Raw genomic sequence first — 22,638 nt, forward strand, 5'->3', positions numbered from 1 at the left:
TTGATTTACAATCAATTTTTGAAAATACTATAAAAAGGAATTACATGATAAATTATACTTGTCATTTATTTTATTTAATAATTCCCACAACATCTCCACTCCAATATTCCTCTAACCCATTCAAACTTAACACACTTAGTTACTTTTAGTCTGTGACAAGTGCACAACTGATGCTGACATCAGCAAGTTGCAGAGACATATTTGTTTAGAATGTCTACTGTCTAGAGCAGCGTTTCCCAAACTATGTTCTGTGGAAAGTGAATAAGTGTTCCGTGAAAAATTATTAAAATTAATATGAGCCTGGAATGGTTTTAAATGCTGTGACAAGTTCAAACATGTTTGAAAATCAGGTGCTCCTCACTTTGCATGTTGATTGTGTTATGAAGGCCAGTGCGCGCTGGCCTTGACTCCGCCGCCGCAGTTGTCGACACCTCTGAGCACAAGTGATGTATGGAGGTATCTATTCTAGGAAACGTATGGTCACAAGCAAAGTCAGTGCGATGTGCTGTGGCCTGGCACACCTGTAGCGTCCGTTGTCACATTTTTGCGATGAGATACAGCCTGCTGCAGTGATAGTGTGCACTTAGCTTTACACATTGAATATGGGACCGATGATACTCTAACCTAGGTGTTCTGTTAAAATTTCAGGATTTGTGAAGTGTTCTGTCATAGGAAAAGTTTGAGAAACCCTGGTCTAGAGTATTTGGCCTGGTTGGCTGAGTGGTTCGAGTATCTGCTTTCTAGCCAAGAGGCTTAGGTTCAAATCTGCCACAGGTGTGAATGTTTGTGATTGTCCTATTAACTCTGTGTGGAAAGTGCATTCACAACCTTATCTTTTCTAGCAGAGGACTTCACTCCCAAAATTCTATGAAGTATACGGGACTAATCATACAGCATCCACTGAAGCTAAATGTGAATAACTGTCTAGAGTCAAGACAGTATAATTACACTTGAACCCGTGCATCTAGCAACAGATTTTTGTAACTAAGGGGGATTTGAGAGAATTAATTTTAAAATTCCTGCAATTTCACAGATTGCAACTTGATGAAAAAATGGCAATATTAATACGAGAAATACCACATATATTGAGTCTGAAAACTTGAGTGCAAAATATTTTCCATGTGCACATGGGCCAGCAAAAATTAGAGGGAACATTACTAATGAAACAGTAAATGATTAATAGAAACATAGAGAGAGACAAGAAAATAATAATAATTTAATAATGCAGATATTTCATTCTGAATCAAAATAGATCATTTCAAAAGGTGAAGCAGCCAGAATGGACTGTCCTGTACTCCCTTTCAATAAAACAAGCTGCAAAGAGATATAGCAGTAACTAAATAAATAAAATGATTATCATTTTATTATTTGTTTATCAGGATGAAACAGCGATATTTTTGCTATGTAAAGACAGTCACTTTAATTTAGGTTTGGATAGCATAAAAGTATCTCTACACTGTTTGAATAATGGATCAAACTTAAAATGACACTGATGTAACAACAAGATATTGGACCAGAGGATGTTGTAGTCAGTTTCCAATTCATGCTGGGCCAGGCCAGATTTCTCAGTCTTATTATGGATGACATAAGACTGGTGTTCCTGCAGCAGTTTTCCAACAGAATGTCCTGTTTCCCCAAAGTAAAACTGAAGACTATCATGCTTAACCTGGTAAATACCAGGAAAAGGGAGAGGAAGGGACCTGTTTTTCCTTTGTGGAAGGGGTAACCAAGAAACGATTTTATTAACAAGAAAAAATGTGGAAACTACATTATATCTTTTAAAGATTTTTAAGAATGATTTAGATTCCCCGATGTATGGAAGTGGGAGTCGCTGTACAGGGTCAACATTCCTAGGAACTGACCTGTCAATATCACAGATGATTTGATTCTTCTTAAAGGTGAAACCATTTTGTAGCATTATACTTCAGATGATGTCAAGTTCTAGTCTGAGATCCTAAGTCTCTGCAAACAACATGTGCTCTATGAAGTAAGGATTTGATAATGTCCATTTTCTGAGAAGGACAATAAGCTGAATCTTGTATGTAATGTCCTGTGATAGAAGAATGAACCAAAGTTGTTAGTACACCAGATGGGAGATAAGGTAGAGAAGGATGTCTAAGGCTAATTTTATCATTTTCTTCTTTCATAGTGAAGTTGATGAGCAAATGCAGGCTAAATGGCAAAAACATCATCCATATAGTGTACCATGAAGAACAGTCTTCAAAATGTTCCAAGTAGAAATTGACAAAGGCAGAAGAAAGTGGATTACCCACTGCAGTACCTTCTACTTGCTTGGAGAGTTTGTTGTTGCAAATGAAGTAGCCAGAGTCAATAACCAAGTCAAACAGTTTGACTATGTGGAAGGAACTCCTGTGATAACACCTTTGTGGATTTTTAGCAAGCCATAGAAACATGGGGGGGTTCTTCCAAAATGGGCCTTCAATTTTTTGATAGTATCCTCGTCCCACATGACCACTTTATTCAGTAGAGAATTTCCTTTAAAACATTGAGAGGAACTTATCCACTCTCTCAAGTGATGATACTAATTAAATTCCATCTTAACGTTTCTTTTGTGCAACAAAGCTAACCCACTCCCAAAAAAACTTGTCTCCAGTCAAAATTAAGGTTCTCAAATCCTTGAACCATTTATCAGAAAAGAAAATGAAGAAAAAGAAGTAGTGATTGAGGACACTTCTGAACATAATGAAAAAATTTACCTTCATAATCGACAAATCAACGAACTGAAGTCTCTACTCAAAGTAGTCAGATAGGATATGGAAAACTGAAGACCAATTCTGGTCTTACCATAACTCAACAAAGGTGTTCCTCTCAGATCCATAGTTCATTCTCCTACCCTATCAACCTAGCCAAATTCCTAGCTCATCTCTTAAGTGCACATACAGGTCACTCATGATCTTCTATGAAAAATTCACCATTATTGTTGACATACTTCAAGTTGTTATCACATGCGTTCCCACCGGAGAGATTGGTTATTATGAAATAGTCTGAGCGAATGACAAATTCTGTAATCAGATTGAAGATACTGTTATGGTGAGTTCACTTTATCCTGCCTTAGCTAATTTCTACTCAGAGCATCTTGAAGACTATGTCCATAATACAACCACACTTTTTGCCATTTCAACAGAATCCAAAACATCTCTACTTGCTTCCTAACCAAGATTAACAACCTGCATCTTCATATCAACTTCACTATCGAAAAAGAAAAGGACAAACCAAGATCTTTAAGATTTTCCACCAACTACATTACATTGCAAATGATTTTAAGCATCGGTTCAACAATAAATTGAATATATAATTTACGTTTGATGTTTATAACTTATGCCTGAATAAATAAAAAAAGAAAGATCGCTCCTTTCTTTTTTTCTATTTCTTTTAAGTTTCTTTGTTTTAATTTAAATGAAATCATACTTGTATTTTAAATCCCACCTATTATTATTATTACCCGAGACCTCCAGGGAGTCAAGGAAGGCTATAAATCACCCAACCAGCTATCATACCTTCCCTTAAATTCATTCACACTAGATGCACTCACTACCCCTAAGAGCAAATTATTCTACACATTCACTGCTTACAGGGAGGAAAACCTAGCTCTTACCCCTTTCTTGACTGCATATAAATTTAACTTCCATGGATTCCCCTTGTTCTCTCCTCACCTTCCATATAATGAAAAATTTCATCAGTAGATATCCTATAACACCCATTCAAAAGTTTATAGACCTGTATCATATCACCCCTCTTTTCTCCTTAACCAGAGTCTGCAATCCACATACTTGCAATCTGTCCTCATAACCTAAATCCCATAATCCAGATATAATCTTTGTAACTCTTCTTTGCACCCTTTCCACAGCGTCTTTATCCCCTTGGAACCCAGGAGACCAAATCTGCACACAATAATCCAGGTGTGGTCTTATCAAACCCTTATAGAGACAAAATGACTTCCTTATCCTTACATGTCAAGGCTCACTTCAACATAGCAATTATCCTCTGAGTTGTATTTGCAACTCTTGCTATGTGACCTTTGAAACTTTAAATTCCCATCCACCAATATGCCAAGATCCCTTGTCTCTTCAGTTTCTTGTAATATAACCCCGCTAATATAATATGCCGCTGGAACTCTAATCACGCGAAAGTGCATAACTTTACACTTACTAACATTAAATTGACAGCCATTTTCATTTGCCCAAATTTTCAGTCTATTCAAATCATTTTGTAATTGCTGAATATCAATAGCATCCCTGATTACCCTGCCTATCTTTGCATCATCAGCAAACAACTGCACATCTGATGTTAGATCCTTCCTCGTGTCATTAATGTATAGATTGAACAATAATGGCCCAAGGATTGAACCCTGAGGTACACTGCTGGTCACATTAAATCTGACAGATTCACACCCACTGTATACACTTTTTGATATCTGTCTGTTAACCATCCCCTGATCCAAGTCAAGAGTTTATACTCCAATTCCATATTCTTGAGTTTATGCAACAGCCTTTGGTGTGGTATCCTATCAAATGCCTTAGAAAAATCAAACATTATCATAGTGTAGCCATTCCCTTTATCCCATTCGGCCATACCAATGTTATAAAATATGAGCAAATTGCTAAAACATGACCTTCCTTTAGTAAACCCATGCTGTTCCTTGCAGAGTATAGCATGTTTGTCTACCCATTGCTGTATGCGGGTTCTTACCAACTTCTCTAAAATCTTCACTACCACACCAGAGATACTGATAGGTCAGTAGTTAGACACATCAGTTTCTCCACCACCCTTGTACAATGGAACTATCACATATTCCTTCCATTCTTATCAATCCTGAGCTGAGACTTAAGTTATACAAACATGTGAAAGGCCAAGCCAATTTGGCTGAACATTCCTTTAGCAAACAGGCTGATATTCCATCTGTCCTATAGACAAATTCTTATCCAGGTTATGCAACAGCTCTTCAACATCATTTGCACCATGCTACATACACCTGGTTGATATATCTTAGCAAAGTGAGCACTCATTAATTGAACAATCTCATTAGTTTTGAACACTCGGGTACCGTCTACATTCAATAAAGTTATTCTTCCACATTCATTCTTTCTTTTACTTGCGGCATAACAATAAAATTCTTTTGGATTGAGAAATATTAGAAAGATAAATAAATTAGTTACAATGAATTACCAAAACACAATGAACTAAATTTGCAATTCGTGTTATATTTTCATGATATGATGGTGGGGCTATTGAACAGATTAATATTGCAAAGTGTGTGTGTGTGTGTGTGTGTGTTGGAAGGGGTAGGGTCACTGTACTTTTATTTTCAATCCCTTTTCTGCATTATTCTGTTTCTTTAGTTTCTGTAAGTACCGAGTCTTTTTTGTACAATCAATGGTATGCCAGAAATCTCATGAAATATGATCAATCCCTCTGAAGTCAAAACATTCAAAAGAAATAAAAATATGCATTACCTTATAGTATGATTTTATTACCCCCTAAGCAATTTAATTTCTATATAATTTATTAAAAAGAATTATCATAACTTATTTCAAAATTAAAACAGACTTTTCTTTAAGAATATACTAATAAGAAAATACTCACTTATAGCGTATTCTTTCTTCGATATCTTCATCTGCTTCTTGTGTTATTAATGTCACTAGCTCATCCATAATCTCTGGGCGAGTGAGACTACATTGAAAAGCATTCACAAAACAAAAATAAATAAATAAATACCTCAAAATATCAAGCTAAAACTAGATTATTTGGAATAACATAAGCTAAATGGATGAAAATGATATTTCAAACATGCACTGTTGTTAAACTTTCAAATCCATTTCCATGTGAGACATGAAGCAACAGATTGAAATGTACTTTGTTTCTCAGTCATAAATAACAGCTGATATGCAAGGACTGTGTCTTGTGAATAAAGTAATTAGAATGTGAGATCAAGCCCAATAATCTAACATAAAAACCTCTGCTAACCTCCCTACCAGCCTTGATACATATATGTTCACAAAAACAAGGATGCAAAGCATATGAAAGAGTGGGAGAAACATGAATAAGAAGTGCTAATGCTAAGAGGTGCGATAATCTTTCACACCCAGGAGAACTTTTAACCAGATTAACTCATATTGATGGCTGCATCTCAGAGCCAGCACTACTAAGCAGCATGAAATGCATACTTCATTTTGGTAAATTATGGAGACTACAACTGTGCTAGAAATAATTACTTTAATTTCCCAATGCTTTACTCTTCATATTAAAGTCATCATCTGAAGCATACACATATATATACCACACACAAAGACAAGCTATATACTATATTTCAAATAGTATGCTAAAGTGACAATGATTTGATCAATCGTTATTCTAGTAGCCTGACCTCTAGTGAAGAACACTAAATCAAAGCTATATCCTATTTATAACATCATCAGAGAACCAATTCATATAAATACTTTTAATACAGCAAAATTGGTGGCCTAATCAATAATTTAACAAAGTTTTTGTTATACACTGGTGTCCAAAAGCTAACGCATGGTACTGAACTGATAAACTCTAAACCCTTTAAAGCATCAAGGCTTGGCCCTTTTTTCCAATAACTAACAGTTTTCTAAGCTTATTAAGGCAATTTATGTGAAGTCATTAGCCTCTATGTACAAGTAGCTCAGTCGTGGAGATATTTCAAGTGCAAACATTGTTTGCTTACACTTGGATAAAGGATTAAACCAAGAATATAATTTCTTAAAATCTTTTAATTTAAATTACAAGATCTATTGCTTTGCATGGCATGTTTATAACACAGGAAACCATTCAACATTGCATGATAAAATAGTCCTGTTTTGTCAGTAATGCAAGCATTATCAGCACCAAATTTTGGAATCAAGATTAAGTAATTTTTCTAAAACTTCATGTGAATTTGTTTCATTTGTGTTTGAAACAAATGAAGCAAATTCTTGTTATATTCTCTGTTTTTGTTCTTCCAGACTTTTCCAATTAAACTGGTTGCCTTGATTAACCAGTGGACTAATTAACCAACATCTACTGTGTGTGCGCGCACACACGCACACACACACAAAAATTAATAAAATATAAAAAAAATATCTTTATCCCACTCATGGCACTAATGTGCTTATAGGCTAACAACTTTTCATAAGTGGGGGGAGGGACAAAAAGTGAGGAAGGCAACAGAACACTTCATGTTAATTATTTGCATAGATTACTAATTTACTAATTAATAATTTTAGATTACTAATTGTATAGATTCAGTACTAATAACAAATAGTACTTCGGTAATACATAATTTGTCACTCTCTAGAAGATCACTACGTAGATAGCATCCTCACACCTCACTTGGCATGAGAGCCTGTGGGTTTGAATCCTACTTTGGCATGGATGTTTTTTAAAGTCTTTAGATAACAGAATATTTTCTTCATTAGGTGCAAGGTCACAACGTTATGTATTACATAATGTGGTGACCTTGCACCTTGAAGTGGCTTGAAAAACTAAGGTTTGGTCTGAAGAGCAGGATTACTAGAGCTGGAGTATCTGATCCTTATCCCATCTATTATACTAATGGATTACGTTTCCAAACTTTCATGGAGTTATTATATCACATATATACACATAAATAATATACAAACACAAATGTCACTGTACATGTTACATAAACAAATATACTTACAAATCAATAAGTTTCTTTGTTTGTGCCTTGCATTCTTGTAAAATGTCATCTTCATCCATAAGTTCTTTCAACGTAACATTCTGAAGTTAAAGAACAAATTCTGCAGGTATATTATGAGCTTACATTCTACAAATATACATGCTTTATGGTGCATGATCAGACATACAGAATGGCAGATGTATTTATTAAAAAGAGCACAATCTTCTCTAATTAGTTTAATCCAATCAAGCCTTTGCTCATATATAACTTTCCATTAACAATTTAAATAATTAATAATGATACCAAAAAATACATGTCTATAAATTCAACAACTTACCAAACTAATGAAAAGTTGCTGATTTCATGAATTAAGAAATATTAAAAGGCTTGAGGAATAATCTATTAATGTTAGTGGTGAAAAGAAACAAAATTTTAAAATCATTGAGCAACTATTATTATTATTATTAAGAGAGCCCTTCAGGAAGTTAGGAACTCATTGAGGGAGGCCTCACTATTTTCACCAGCTGCCATATATGTCCCTTTTTCAATCATGCTACTTGCACACACAACATCCAACAGCAATCCACTCCAATCACACACCACTCCATGAGAGAGAGAGAGAAATCTAGCCCTCCCCCCCCCCTTCTTGACAGCATTCATTCTCAACTTCTAGGGATGCCCTCATGTCCATTCCCCACCCCATAAAATGAAAAATTCCATTTACTGAAATTCTGTATAACCCTTTCAGAAGTTTGTAACTCTCGATCATATCACCCTCTTTCTCCTGTTTACTAGTGACTGCAGCCTACAAATTCTCAATCTGTCTTCATAATCAGTATTCCATAATCCTGATATCATTTTTGACAAACTCCTTTGCACATCCTCCACTGCATCAGATTAACCATAGAATTGTCTCCTTTCTGGTTGTCTGATTAACCAGTGGACCAATTAACCAAAATTTACTGGTTGGTGAGTGTATAACATTAATAAAATATATAAAAAAATATTCTTATCCATGAGAGAGAGAGAGAAATCTAGCCCTCCCCCCCTTCTTGACAGCATAATCCTGATATGACGTTGATAAGACTTCACTTGGAATATTGTATGCAGGTCTGGTCTCCTTGTTTTTGTGGAAAAAGAGACCAGACCTGCATACAATATTCCAAGTGAAGTCTTATCAACGTCTAGAAAATAGGCAAAATGACTTCCTTATCTTTATATGTTCATTTTAGCATTGCCATTATTCTAAGAGCTGTATTTACAATTTTTACTATATGATGTCCTTGAAATTCAACTTCCTGTCTAGTAAAACTCCAAGATCTCCTAGCCTCATCAATTTAATACAACACTGAATATCTAATCACACCAAAGTGCATGACCTTACATTTATTAACATTAAAATGACAACTGTTTTCACATGTAATCAATTCCAGCCTATGCAAATCATTCTGCAAGTACTGCATATCAGCAGCACTCCTGATTACCTTACCTATCTTTGCAGCATCAGCAAATAGCTATAATGTTAAATGTCAAATCCTTCCCAATGTCATTAATGTAGAGATTGAATAGCAGTGGACCAAGGACTAATCCTTGAGGCAAACCACTGATTACCTTGAATCTTGAACATTCACATCCCCAAGATACGACTATCAGTCAACCATCCTCTTATCCATGCCAATAGTTTATTATCCAATCCCATATTCTTCAATTTATGAAACAGTCTTCCATGCTGTATTCTGTCAAAAGCCTTAGTAAAATCCAAAAGTATCATGGTGTATCGATTCCCCGTTTATCTAATTCAATAGTAACATTATTAGAAAATGTGAGAGTTGATAAAACATGGCCTTCTTTTAAGCAAAAACCCATGCTGTTCGGTGCAAAGCAGATATTCTCTGTCAAACCATTTCTGAATGCAAGCCCTAACCAACTTTTCCAAAATCTTCACTACCACTCCTGAGATACTGATTGGTTGATAGTTGGACACATAGGTCTTAGCAACCTTTTGTGCAATGGGATTACAAGACATTCTTCCCACTCCTGTGGAATCTTCACTGTTCTGAGACTCAAATTATATAGCCTGTTCACAGGATAGACAGTTCAGCTGAACACTTGTTTAACATCCATGTTGATATCTAATCAGTTCCCATTGCAGAATTCTTATTCAGTTTGTTAACTGCTCTTGTACTTCCTCCTCGTACATAAGTTTCTTCATAGAGTGAAGAGATAGCGGTGGATTCAATGTTGCTTTTTTTTACTAAATAACTTAAGGAAATTACAACGTCAACTGGGATATACATAAAAATAAATTTTAATATACTTCAATATTTCGACAACGTCACGTTGCCATTTTCAAGAAACTTAAGAACAAGACATGTGCACACAGGCACAACAAACAGTAAGTGAGGAAGAAGGAGGAAGCTATTATTTCTCCTAAAGTCCTGATGGTGCCCCCTAGTGGGCAATGTTGGTATTCTTGGGTGACTGGGCTGAAGGTCATCTGATGTAGGTTTCCCAAATTTGAGGCAGTTTCATGCAGCCAAATCTGTTGAGGTTTGGATTGTTTCTTAGGTCTGAAGCTGATTCCTTGAAAAGACTTTCATATTTGTATTTACTACGGTGTATTATCGTGGCTTTTTTCCACTGTATTCTATGGCAGGTATCCAGCGCATGGTCAGCAAGACCAGAGTGGCTGTATTGGTGAAACTGGATGTTGTCCTTGTGTTCTGAAATTCTGATATTTGCTGTCCTGCCTGTTTGTCAAAGTAGGACAGCTTACAGCTGCAAGGGACCTAGTATACACCAGGTAGGTCTAAGGGGGGAGGTTGGTCTTTAGTAGAGCGGATAAGGGATGCCAATTTTTTATATGGTCTGTAACAAGAAGTCATGTTTTTTTAGGATTTTTGTAATTTTTTCCAAGGTGACTCGGATATAGGGTATGGTGATGGATTTAGAGTAATCCTTGTTGTGAGGGGGAGTAGCCATTGGCTGAGAAAGTGTTGAGAATGTGGTTTGGTTTAGTTCTGTGGTTAGGGCATTGTCATTTGAACAGATAAGTTTAGCCCTGTTGTGTAGTGGCTTAATGACTCCATATTGTTGCGAGGAGGAGTCGTGAGATTGTTGGTGAATGTATCTGCCTGTATGGGTGGGTTTTTTATAGACTGAGAAAACCAAGGTTCCATCAGACTGGCAGGTGACTAGTGTGTCTAAGAAAGGAAGACAGTTGTTTTTTTCTTCTTCCAGCGTGAATTTGATTCTGGGGTGTTGGTTGTTTAAGTGTGTTAGGAAGGAGAGGAGTGCATCGGAGCCATGTGGCCAAATAGCGAACACATCATCAACATAGCGAAGCCAAATGGTTGGTTTTTGTGGGGCAGAGTTTAAGGCTTTCTCTTCAAAAGTCTCCATGTAAAAGTTGGCCAAGGGTGGGGAGAGTGGAGAACCCATGGCTGTCCCCTCTATTTGTTTGTAGAATTTTCTTTGCCAAACAAAATAGCCCGAGTTCATTGTGAACTGAAACAGGGCTGTGATGTTGGAAGGAAATTTAGCTTGGATTAGCTCGAAGGATTCTTTGAGTGGGACATTTGTTAATAAGGAGGGGACATTTGTGAATAAGGAGGAGACATCAAAACTGACCATTATGTCAGTGTGTTTGAGTGTAAGGTTTTCTATGCTGGCTTTGAAGTTGGCTGAGTTTTTTTTTATGTGTGAAGGTGTGTTGCCAGTATAATGCGAGAGAGCTTTGGCCAAATGTTTAGTAGCTAGTTTGTATGTGGGGGAATCAATGCCATCCACTATGGGACATAATGGCACATTTTCCTTATGTATTTTTGAGAGTCCATAAATACAGGTGGGTAATGGAGTTAAATGGTTTTAATTTGTTAGTGATTTCAACAGGCCAAGAAGTGAGCCTTTGGAGTTTTCTAATTTGTGAGTTGGTGGGATTGTACTCGATAGCGAGGTAAGTAGCCCGATCTAACAATAGAGCTTTCAGCTTACTTGTGTAATCCTTTTGGTTAAGCAATACTGTGGCGTTCCCTTTATCAGCTTTCGTGATTATTATTTTCTTGTTTTTCTTTAATTCTAGTAGAGACTTAATTTCCTTACTGGGCATGTTGGCTTTTGGTGGTTTAGCTTTGGTCAGAACAAGCCACATCCAGTCTAATATCGTTGGCGATGTGGGTTAAAAGGTGTCGTATCCCGCGTTCAATTTGTATCATAATATCTTCAGCAGGTATTCTTCTGGGTGCAATGCTGAAGTTGTAACCACGTGCGAGGGCATCGAGTGCTTCAGGTTTCATATTAAATGACGAAAGGTTGACTACCGTTTCGGTAGGAAGTTGTGGTTTCGAGATCGAGTTCTTTTTTAAATTTTAAATTTTTTTTTTATGTGTCAATCTTGTACTTTTTAAAATTCTTTCTCCATTGCAGTGCACGAGATGTTGTATAAAATAGACCAAATTTCGTGGCTTAAGTGCTTGAAAGGTCATCTTCGAGTGCCTGGATAGCTAAGTTAGCATCATTCAGGAAACGGTGAGTCGTGGCGATTTGTTCCCTGAGCAAGGCTTGGCTGGCACGGTTATGAATACAAAGAGCCTTTTGCGAAAAGAAACAGTGCTTGAATTTCACACAGTTAGGAATTACCTGGTTATCTCTGCAGCGTTTTAGGAAGGCGAGATGATTCAGTTGTCTTGATAGCTTTAACTTCGTTTTACTATAATGGCGTGCTTTATGTGCGATATCATCTCTGTAGATTATCGTAATTCTCGTGGAAAGGTTTAGACGGTGGTTATGCATTTTTCACTAAATAATTTAAGGAAATTACAACGTTAACTAGGATATACATTAAAATAAATTTTAACATACTTCAATATTTCAGCAACATCACGTTGCCATTTTCAAGAAACTTAAGAACAAGACACGTGCACGCAGGCACAACAAACAGTAAGTAAGGAAGAAGGAGGAAGCTATTATTTCTCCTAAAGTCCTGATGGTGACCCCTAGCGAGCAATGTTGGTATTCTTGGGCGATTGGGCTGAAGGTCTTCTGATATAGGTTTCCCAAATTTGAGGCAGTCTCATGCAGCCAAATTTGTTGAGGTTCGGATTGTTTCTTAGGGGTGAAGCTGATTCCAAGCCTTTCATATTTGTATTTACTACAGTGTATTATCGTGGCTTTCTTCCACCGTATTCTATGGCAGGTATCCAGCGCATGGTCAGTAAGACCAGAGTGGTTGTATTGGTGAAACTGGATGTAGTCCTTGTGTTCTGAAATTCTGATATTTGCTGTCCTGCCTGTTTGGCCAAAGTAGGACAGCTTACAGCTGCAAGGGACCTAGTATATAACAGGTAGGTCTGGGGGGGGGGGGGGTCTTTAGTAGAGCGGATAAGGGATGCCAATTTTTTATATGGTCTGTAACAAGAAGTTAAGTCATGTTTTTTTAGGATTTTTGTAATTTTTTCCAAGGTGCCTTGGATATAGGGTATGGTGATGGATTTAGAGTAATCCTTGTGGTGAGGGGTGGGAGGGGAGTTATATTGAAGTATATTAAAATTTATTTTAATGTATATCCTAGTTTACATAGTAATTTCCTTAAATTATTTAGTAAAAAATGCATAACCAATGTCTAAGCCTTTCCACGAGAATCATGATAATCCACGGAGATAATGTCGTACATAAAGGCATGCCATTACGGTAAAATGAAGTTAAAGCTATCAAGACAACTGAATTGTCTCGGCTTCCTAAAACGCTGCAGGGATAACCAGGTAATTCCTAACTATGTGAAATTCAAGCAACGTTTCTTTTCGCAAAAGGCTCTTCGTATTCATAACCGTGCCAGCCAAGCCTTGCTCAGGGAACAAATCGCCACGACTCACCGTTTCCTGAATGATGCTAACTTAGCTATCCAGGCACTCGAAGATGACCTTTCAAGCACCTTAAGCCACGAAATTTGGTCTATTTTATACAACATCTCGTGCACTGCAGCGGAGAAAGAATTTAAAAAGGTATGAGATCGACACATCAAAAAATTTGAAAATTTAAAAAAGAACTCTATCTCGAAACTACAACTTCCTACTGAAATGGTAGTCAATCTTTCGTCATTTAGTGTGAAACCTGAAGCACTTAACGCCCTCTCGCACGTGGCCATAACTTCGCCATTGCGCCCAGAAGAATACCTGCTGAAGATGTTATGATACGAACTGAACGCAGGATACGACACCTTCCAAACCACGTCGCCAATGATATTAGACTGGATGTGGCTTGTGTTCTGACCAAAGCTAAACCACCAAAAGCCAACATGCTCAGTAAGGAAATTAAATCTCTACTAGAATTAAAGAAAAACAAGAAAATAATAATCACGAAAGCTGATAAAGGGAACGCCACAGTATTGCTTAAAAAAAAAGGATTACACAAGTAAGCTGAAAGCTCTACTGTTAGATCGGGCTACTTACCTCGCTATCGAGTACAATCCCACCAACTCACAAATTAGAAAATTCCACAGGCTCCTTAAGAAGGTCACTTCTTGGCCTGTTGAAATCACTAACAAATTAAAACCATTTAACTCCATTACCTACCTGTATTTATGGACTCTCAAAAATACATAAGGAAAATGTGCCATTATGTCCCATAGTGGATGGCATTGATTCCCCCACATACAAACTAGCTAAACATTTGGCCAAAGCTCTCTCACATTATACTGGCAACACACCTTCACATATAAAAAAACTCAGCCAACTTCAAAGCCAGCATAGAAAACCTTACACTCAAACTCTGACATAATGGTCAGTTTTGATGTCTCCTCCTTATTCACAAATGTCCAACTCAATCCTTAGAGTTAATCCAAGTTAAATTTCCTCCCGATATCACAGCCCTATTTCAGTTCACAATGAACTCGGCTATTTTGTTTGGCAAGGAAAATTCTATAAACAAATAGAGGGGACAGCCATGGGTTCTCCACTCTCCCCACCCTTGGCCAACTTTTACATGGAGATTTTTGAAGAGAAAGCCTTAAACTCTGCCCCATAAAAACCAACCATTTGGCTTCACTATGTTGATGATGTGTTCGCTATTTGGCCACATGGCTCCGATGCACTCCTCTCCTTCCTAACACACTTAAACAACCAACACCCCAGAATCAAATTCACCCTGGAAGAAGAAAAAAACAACTGCCTTCTTTTCTTAGACACACTAGTCACCCGCCAGTATGATGGAACCTTGGTTTTCTCAGTTTATAGAAAACCCACCCATACAGGCAGATAGATTCACCACCACCTCTCCTCGCAACAATATGGAGTCATTAAGACACTACACAGCAGGGCTAAGCTTATCTGTTCAAATGACAATGCCCTAACCACAGAACTAAACCATACCACATTCTCAACACTTTCTCAGCCAAAGGCTCCCCCCCCCCAAAAAAAAAAAAATCCAAAAAATATTGAAACCAGTAAACCACAATCCCCCTCCCCTCCTCACAACAAGGATTGCTCTAAATCCATCACCCTATATCCGAGGCACCTTGGAAAAAATTACAAAAATCCTAAAAAAACATGACTTAACTTCTTGTTACAGACCATATAAAAAATTGGCATCCCTTATCCGCTCTACTAAAGACCAAACTCTCCCTCTCCCCCAGACCTACCTGGTATATACCAGGTCTCTTGCAGCTGTAAGCTGTCTTACTTTGGCCAAACAGGTAGGACAGCAAATATCAGAATTTCAGAACACAAGGACAACATCCAGTTTCACCAATACAGCCACCATGCGCTGGATACCCGCCATAGAATACGGTGGAAGAAAGCCACAATAATACACTGTAGTAAATACAAATATGAAAGGCTTTTCATGGAATCAGCTTCAGCCCTAAGAAACAATCCAAACCTCAACAAATTTGGCTGCATGAGACTGCCTCAAATTTGGGAAACCTATATCAGAAGACCTTCAGCCCAATCACCCAAGAATACCAACATTGCCTGCTAGGGGGAACCATCAGGACTTTAGGAGAAATAATAGCTTCCTGCTTCTTCCTCACTTACTGTTTGTTGTGCCTGCGTGCACGTGTCTTGTTCTTAGGTTTCTTGAAAATAGCAACATGACGTTGCCGAAATACTGAAGTATGTTAAAATTTATTTTAATGTATATCCTAGTTGACGTTGTAATTTCCTTAAATTATTTAGTAAAAAATGAATAACCAACGTCTAAGCCTTTCCACGAGGATTCAATGTTGCATATACCAGGTTGATAGTTTTCAGCATAATGGCTACTCATTAGTTCATTCCTAATACACTGCCTGATCAAAAGTATCCGGACACCCTCTCTGTAATTTGTAAACTGCAGTCTAAATGCCACTACAACCTCACTTACTGGTATAAAAGGAGGCACGGAGCTGTGTGTTGTTCAGTGATAAGTATGAGCAGAATGGGTAGGTCAAGGCAGCTCAGTGACTGAATGGTGCACTAGTTATTGATTGCCAGATCATTAAGAAATTTGTCAGAGACATTTCAACCCTTCTCATGTTGCCCAAGTCAACAGTTGGTGACATGATTGTGAAGTAGAAACTTGAAGGCACAACCACAACAAAACCACAGTTGGGTATGCCACATTTAATGATAGACACGGACCTTATAGCATTGAAACATGGAAAAGTGTGATGAATCACACTTTTCCATGTGGCAGTCTGATGGGAGGGTCTGGGCGTTGCGAATGCCTGGAGAACCATTCTTGCAAGCATGTGTAGTGCCAACAGTGAAATTTGGAGGAGGTGCATTACAGTGTATGTGTGTGTGGGGGGGTTCATGGAATGGACTTGGCCCTCTCGTAACACTACATGGAAATCTAAATGCAGAAGGGTACAAGGGCATTTTGACCCATTGCATACTGTCTAAAGTAGAATATCAATTCGGTGATGACTATTCTCTATATCAGCATGACAATGCTACCTGCCATAAAGCAAGGTCTGTGAGAGAATGGTTTGTGGACAATAATGTTCCAGAAATGGACTGGCCAGCCCAGAGCCCATAGAACACCTTTGGGATGGATTAGAATGCCAACTTCCCAAGCTCCAGATCCCAACGACGCAGATCACGAACTGCTCTGGATACAGTTCTTCGGAAGAATGGGTGCCATTCCTCCAGATGTTCCAACATCTGTTAGAAAGTCTCCCCAGCAGAGTTAGAGTTGTCATGGAAGCAAAGGGTGGACCCATCCTGTATTCATGTCCACTACTGAAAAGTGTGTCACAGGGAAAGTCTGATTACAGTTTCGAGTAGGTGGTGTATTTATTTATTCTTCAAACTATAGGGACACATTCTGATACTGCAACATTTATGCATTTTTTAAACACTTCCACATGCTGTCGATATCCTTCCCATCCAGCAACTGATGCAATAGTGCAGAACATGGCATACTCCTCAGGTGGTCATAATTCTTGCTTTGTAATTCACCATGTAACCTTTTCAGAATGGAACATTCATTAATTTAGCCACTTCCCCACAAGAGCTGAATAATTTAGTTTCATTCTTCTCCTGCAATGTCACAGCTACCCAATCAATGTTCAGATAATTAAAGTCCCCCCAATTATTTACTCATTTTGCACCCATTGTATTTATTTGATGATACATTTCGTCATCACTAGCAATCAATTCACCAGGTCTGTAACAACATCCCATTATGTATTTAATCTTTTAGACTCTACCTCACAACAGATGGCTTCAACCTCACTGCCACATGAAAAATTACTAGTATTACAGTCACAAGTCTCAACACTAACTGGATTCACCTCATCTGATATCATTAGCAACAAGCCCCTTCCTCTCCTATCCTCTCCATCTTTCCTAAAAATACTGTACCCTTTAAACTCGATACAAGTTAGTATGTCTGCTTCTGATACTCAGATCTCACTAATGCCTACAATATGAGGTACCAATATATTAACCAAAGCAACAAACTCAACTCCTTCATTTCTGATACTCCCTTCTTTCGCATACAGATATAAGTTACCTGGACGCTTTTTTGTATACTCTTGTCTGTAGTCTGCATAACATAGTTCAACAACTCGCAGATCTCTGTTCTTATCTAGTTCATTATTTATATAGGTATCTTTAAACATGCTTGCTAAGTCTGAACCAGACAAACACAGAATGTTCTCTCTTCATAATAATAACTATTCCTATCATTAACACAAACCTCCATAGCTCAGTCGGTATGGACAAAGCCCTTTGGTCGGAAAGACCTGGGTTCAATTCCCATCCATGATGTGAGGAACCTTTATCTGGTCTCTTTTGACTAAAGGTGAGTTAACCAGTCTCATAGGGAGGTGGAGGCTTTTTCTCCCAGTAACTCAGGTTTTTCATCCCTCAAAACAGGCAAACCGGTCCCGTGAACACACACACACAGCTACAGTCAAATTCTTTACAGCAAGGCAGGCAACAGGAAACCACCTTGCATCATTATCTTCTAGTAATCAGTTGCAACTCTCTCAAAATCAAGTTTTGTAAATAGTCAAATTGATTCTGAATTGGTGAAACAAATACAATCTGAAGAAAATTACTGGAGAGAGGTTTTAAAAAGAATATTGCTACCATTAAGTTACTGAGTAAACTAGGGCTAACATTTAGAGGCAATACAAATGATATTTTTTCTGATTCTTGCAGAAATTATTTATCGTGCTTACATTATTTAAGTGAATTTGATGATTTTTTAAAACATCACATGAAAATGTATGCTGCCAACTGGTTCTGGAAGATCAAATTATCTTTCTTACTATACTTGTGATGAATTCATAGTGTTAATAGCTAATAAAACAAGAGGAATATTAATATCAGAAATTAAGGAAACTGCTTATTTTGCAATAATACTCGATTCAACACCAGATGTTGCACATAATGACCAACTAGTTATTATATTTAGGTACGTTACTGCAAATTCTGACATTAGAGAAATTTATTGGGTTCATCAGTATTACACAATATAATTCCTTATATTTAGAAGAGGTTGTATTAAAAAAAATTAGAAGAATTATATTTGGAGATAAAAATGTGCAGAGGGCAAAGCTATGATAATGTTGCCAATATGAAAGATGTCTATACAGGTTTACAAGCTAGGCTGAAAAAACATAGTCCCTCTGCACATTATATACCATAAATTTAATTGGCAACTATGCTGCAGAATCTTGTCTGGAAGCAGTGCAATATTTCTGTTTTATTCGAAATGTACATAATTACTTTTCATCTAAAAAAAAAGATGAGGTATACTCCTTAAACATTTAGAAAAAAAAAATCTTTAAGAGTTAAAAGACTAAGTGAAACGAGGTGGTTTGCAAGAGATGAAGCTACATTGCCTTTGAAACGTGAATGTAAACAAATTAAAAAGAGGCATTACTTGAACTATCCGTTTCTCCTCATGAAAAATTTATTTCTAAATTAGAGAGCTCATAACTGGCTGAACATTTTGCCAATTCAGAAACAGCAATTTTAAAAGTTGTATGGGACAAAATTTTACAACAAATAAATGCTACTAGTAAATCTCTACAAGATCACGATATGGATTTGTTGTTAGCTAATAATAATTTGTTAGTCGTTAGTTGGTTTTATTTTAGATATAAGAAATAGTTTGGCTGCTTTAAATGAAGAAGCAAATTTAATAACAGATGAGACAAAATTTAAAGATGAGAAGGAAAGAGTGAATCCAACAATCAACAATCAGAAATCAACAATCCAACGATGAGATTATATTACATGGGAAAGAAAATTTCATTGTTAATACTTTTAATATCATTTGCAATAAGCTAATTTTGGAAATTAATGATAAAGCAAAAAGCTATTTACATATTAGATATGTTTGAAAATTTTTGAAGAAAGATATAAATCAAGCCAAGTACAAGACTAGTATTAAGAAAATTTTACCAACTTATGGGACTGATATTGACTCAGAAAAATTTATTGATGAAGTTAAGCAATTTTTAATAATGATAAATAAATATTTATAAATGATGGGTTAGGGTCTACTTTCCAAATATAGAAACAATTTTAAAAATATCTTTGACGATGCCTATTTCAAATGCAAGTGCTGAACGCTCATTTTCAGTGTTGAAATGAATAAAAAAATTTTTAAGAAGCAACTTGCACCAAAATAAAACAAGTGACCTGTCGTTATTATGCATTGAATCAAATGTAATGGATTCGATTAATTATGATGCCATTATAGATATATTTGGAAAAACCAAAGCCAGTGCTGGATTCTAAATGAAGAGAAATGAAAATTGTTAATACTTCTTTCAGAATCCAACATAATCCTCCATGTCAAAGGCAAGACTTTTAAATATTATTTATTGTTTGTCTCTTGCTTATAGTGTGTTATTCATATAATGCCTTGAATTTTGTTTATTATTTAATAATATAATCTTAAGTAATGTAATAGTAATAAAAAAGGCTCCGTATAAAAATATTATTCTTTTAATTTATATTATTATATAATAATATTATAAGAAGCTGTGCATGTATGTTATATAATGTGTTTATTATGATTGAATGTGATTTATATGAACTATGGATTATTTCTTTATTTGTATTTCTGAAAGAGAATGTATATATGTAAGTTTAATGTACCCTATGCGAACTATTATATTATTTTTATTTATCATTACTGAAAGAGAAAGTAATTTTATGTAATTCTTCTGATTGGATTTGATTGGCTGTTGTCAAGGAAACAGAGTTAATTTTAGATAGCACATACGTGGAGCGTGAGCACATACGTGGTATTCGAAGGGAGAAGAAGTTGATATAAGCTGAACTAACTAGAACTAGATTTTGGCAGGAAGAATGAACGTATTTAATTGGAGAACAAAAGAAAACAGGAGAGAAGCATTGAGGACAGCATGGAGTGAAGTAATGGGTGGCAGTAAACGGAATTTGGAAATGCCATAAATAAATTAAGAAAGGACCAGGAAATTAATAGACAATTAGGAATATTTATATGGAATTCTAAAATTACGTCGAATTCCAACTGTTTTGAGGAAGAATAGTGCAAAGCTGAAATTAATGCACAGAAGAAAATAAGGAATAAGTAGATTACCTGAAACGAGTGCGTCAAGACTTGTGAAGCTCCATGTTTAATATTTCAGTTATATAGTGAAGATTCCTTTTGAATAGTGTTACTTCAAAGTGATAGTTAACTTCAGTTTTAAGTGTGCCTATAGTGAATCCAATGTGCAAAGGATGTAACCCAGTAAGAGCAGTCCATGTTTTTATATTTCAGCGTGAAGAAATAAGAGTTAGCTCCGGCCGATATATCTTAACATTAACTGTGGCGTTCTACTAAAATTAGCCGAAGTATGGAGCTTTAAAGTGTTTCCCCCTTGAAGTGATAACTGCCTCGTAATTGAATTAAGTGTTTGTTGACTAAGAGAGAATTAGAGAATTCTACTTTAAGAATATTTACTGTAAGATTCTGTAACATTGAACTGTGTGAACCATTTTTAATTATTCGGAAGAATGTAAAATTGACAGCTGGATGTCAGATGCCTAAAGTTTTATGTTTGTTATGAGTATTTGAACTAAGTTGATTTGCATTATCTTGTTTTCAAAGTTATACTTGTTATGTTATGTAACCCTGCATTAAATCTTTTGTTTTATTGATTCCAATTTGGTGTTTGCCTGATTCTCTTTCATTGCACCGCTCATAAAGTTTATCGGACCTTGCGGAAGCCTTAAATAACAATAACCTCAGCCTGTAGAAAAATGAGATTGCAAAAGTTAGTTGATGATTGATTCCACTATATTATATAGACAAATCTGAATATAGGGTGGCGCAGGAATATATAAATTTCTCTATAGTTGGATCAGTAATCAACCAACAATAAAAAAAAAAAAAAAAAAAAAAAAAAAAAAAAAAAAAAAAAAAAAAAAAAACGGATAATATAAATAAAAATAATGTTCCAAGAAGATCTTCACATTTAACCATAAAACCAGCCACTGTGGATGAACTTTTCAACCATCTAAAGCTTTCATACAAGCTTTAGTTGGTTGAAATTGTTTTGCATGTTTTTCATGATAGAAAAATCCATTAGGGCTGCCAGTGTGGTTAAACAAATATTCTGAACATGTTTGTATAATTTACATGCTTTTGAAATGATCTGTTTGTCCTTGGGAAAATTTGCTTCATAAATCAAAATTTCTTCCTCCTTTCATGAATGTAGGTCAGGTAGTCTTTTAAAATCTCTCATAACTTTGTAACTTACCATGTTCGTTTGTACATGTTTTGTTTAGGAGAATGTTAATTTTTGTAATGAGCCTTTGTTTAAATAATGTAACTCATGACGTCACCATGTAACGATACTAACTCATTTTAAATCAGTAAGTAATTATAAAAATAATGAAGAATTCCAGGAATTGTCATAGATGGAAATTTCCAAACATGTGCGAAGAATGACATCATCATGTTCAAAGGTCAATACATGACCATAGTGAAGAATTCCAAGAAATTGCTATGCATAGAGAATTCCAAAGACATACAAAGAATGACATCAGCATATCTGAAGGCCAATATGTGATCATTTTCAAGAGACGTACGCATGCACACAAGGGAAGTCTCAGCGTATAATCAGGCAGGTGATCGAGGAGGAAATTTGTCTTGGGGTTTTCTAAGCCTTCTCTTACCTGGGTCTGCCGTCATGTAAGGTTGTTGTTGTCAGAAACTGAGAGAGAAGGAAGTTTGTCTTAGGGTTTTCAAACCTTCTCTTACCTGGGTCCACTGTCACACTAGGTTTGCTCTTGGAAATCTAAAGAGAAATGTCACGGGTTCTGATTCTTCTACCTGGGTCCGTCGCCACGTGAGAAGTATAGTGTCGATCGTCTCGAAAAGAAAGAGCTGTACATCGCCACCAAGTTAAGGATCCTACATGGCAAGGAATAATAGACTCAGACGAGGAAAAAATTTAGCAGGAAAATCAGGAACGAACTAGCAGATGGAAAGACAAGAAGAAGACT

The 22,638-nt window shown here is 36.4% G+C and overlaps 1 protein-coding gene across 4 annotated transcripts in view; it reads right to left on the reverse strand.

Annotated features, from left to right (window-relative positions):
* Window positions 1-22,638, reverse strand: part of fmt (phosphatase 6 regulatory subunit 1-like protein fmt) — a 450,952-nt gene that overhangs the window by 399,065 nt on the left and 29,249 nt on the right. For all 4 annotated transcript variants that reach the window (XM_090406310.1, XM_090406311.1, XM_090406308.1 and 1 more), the window contains exons 3-4: window positions 7,685-7,764; window positions 5,605-5,691 (exon numbers count right to left, since the gene is read on the reverse strand). In XM_090406310.1, the coding sequence (XP_090262436.1) occupies window positions 5,605-5,691; window positions 7,685-7,764 (167 nt within the window). The remainder of the gene's footprint in view (window positions 1-5,604; window positions 5,692-7,684; window positions 7,765-22,638) is intronic.

Source organism: Typopeltis vanoorti, chromosome 16 (genome assembly GCF_054136105.1).
Source record: "Typopeltis vanoorti isolate ZY-2024b chromosome 16, IOZ_Tvanoo_1.0, whole genome shotgun sequence".
Classification (NCBI taxonomy): domain Eukaryota; kingdom Metazoa; phylum Arthropoda; class Arachnida; order Uropygi; family Thelyphonidae; genus Typopeltis; species Typopeltis vanoorti.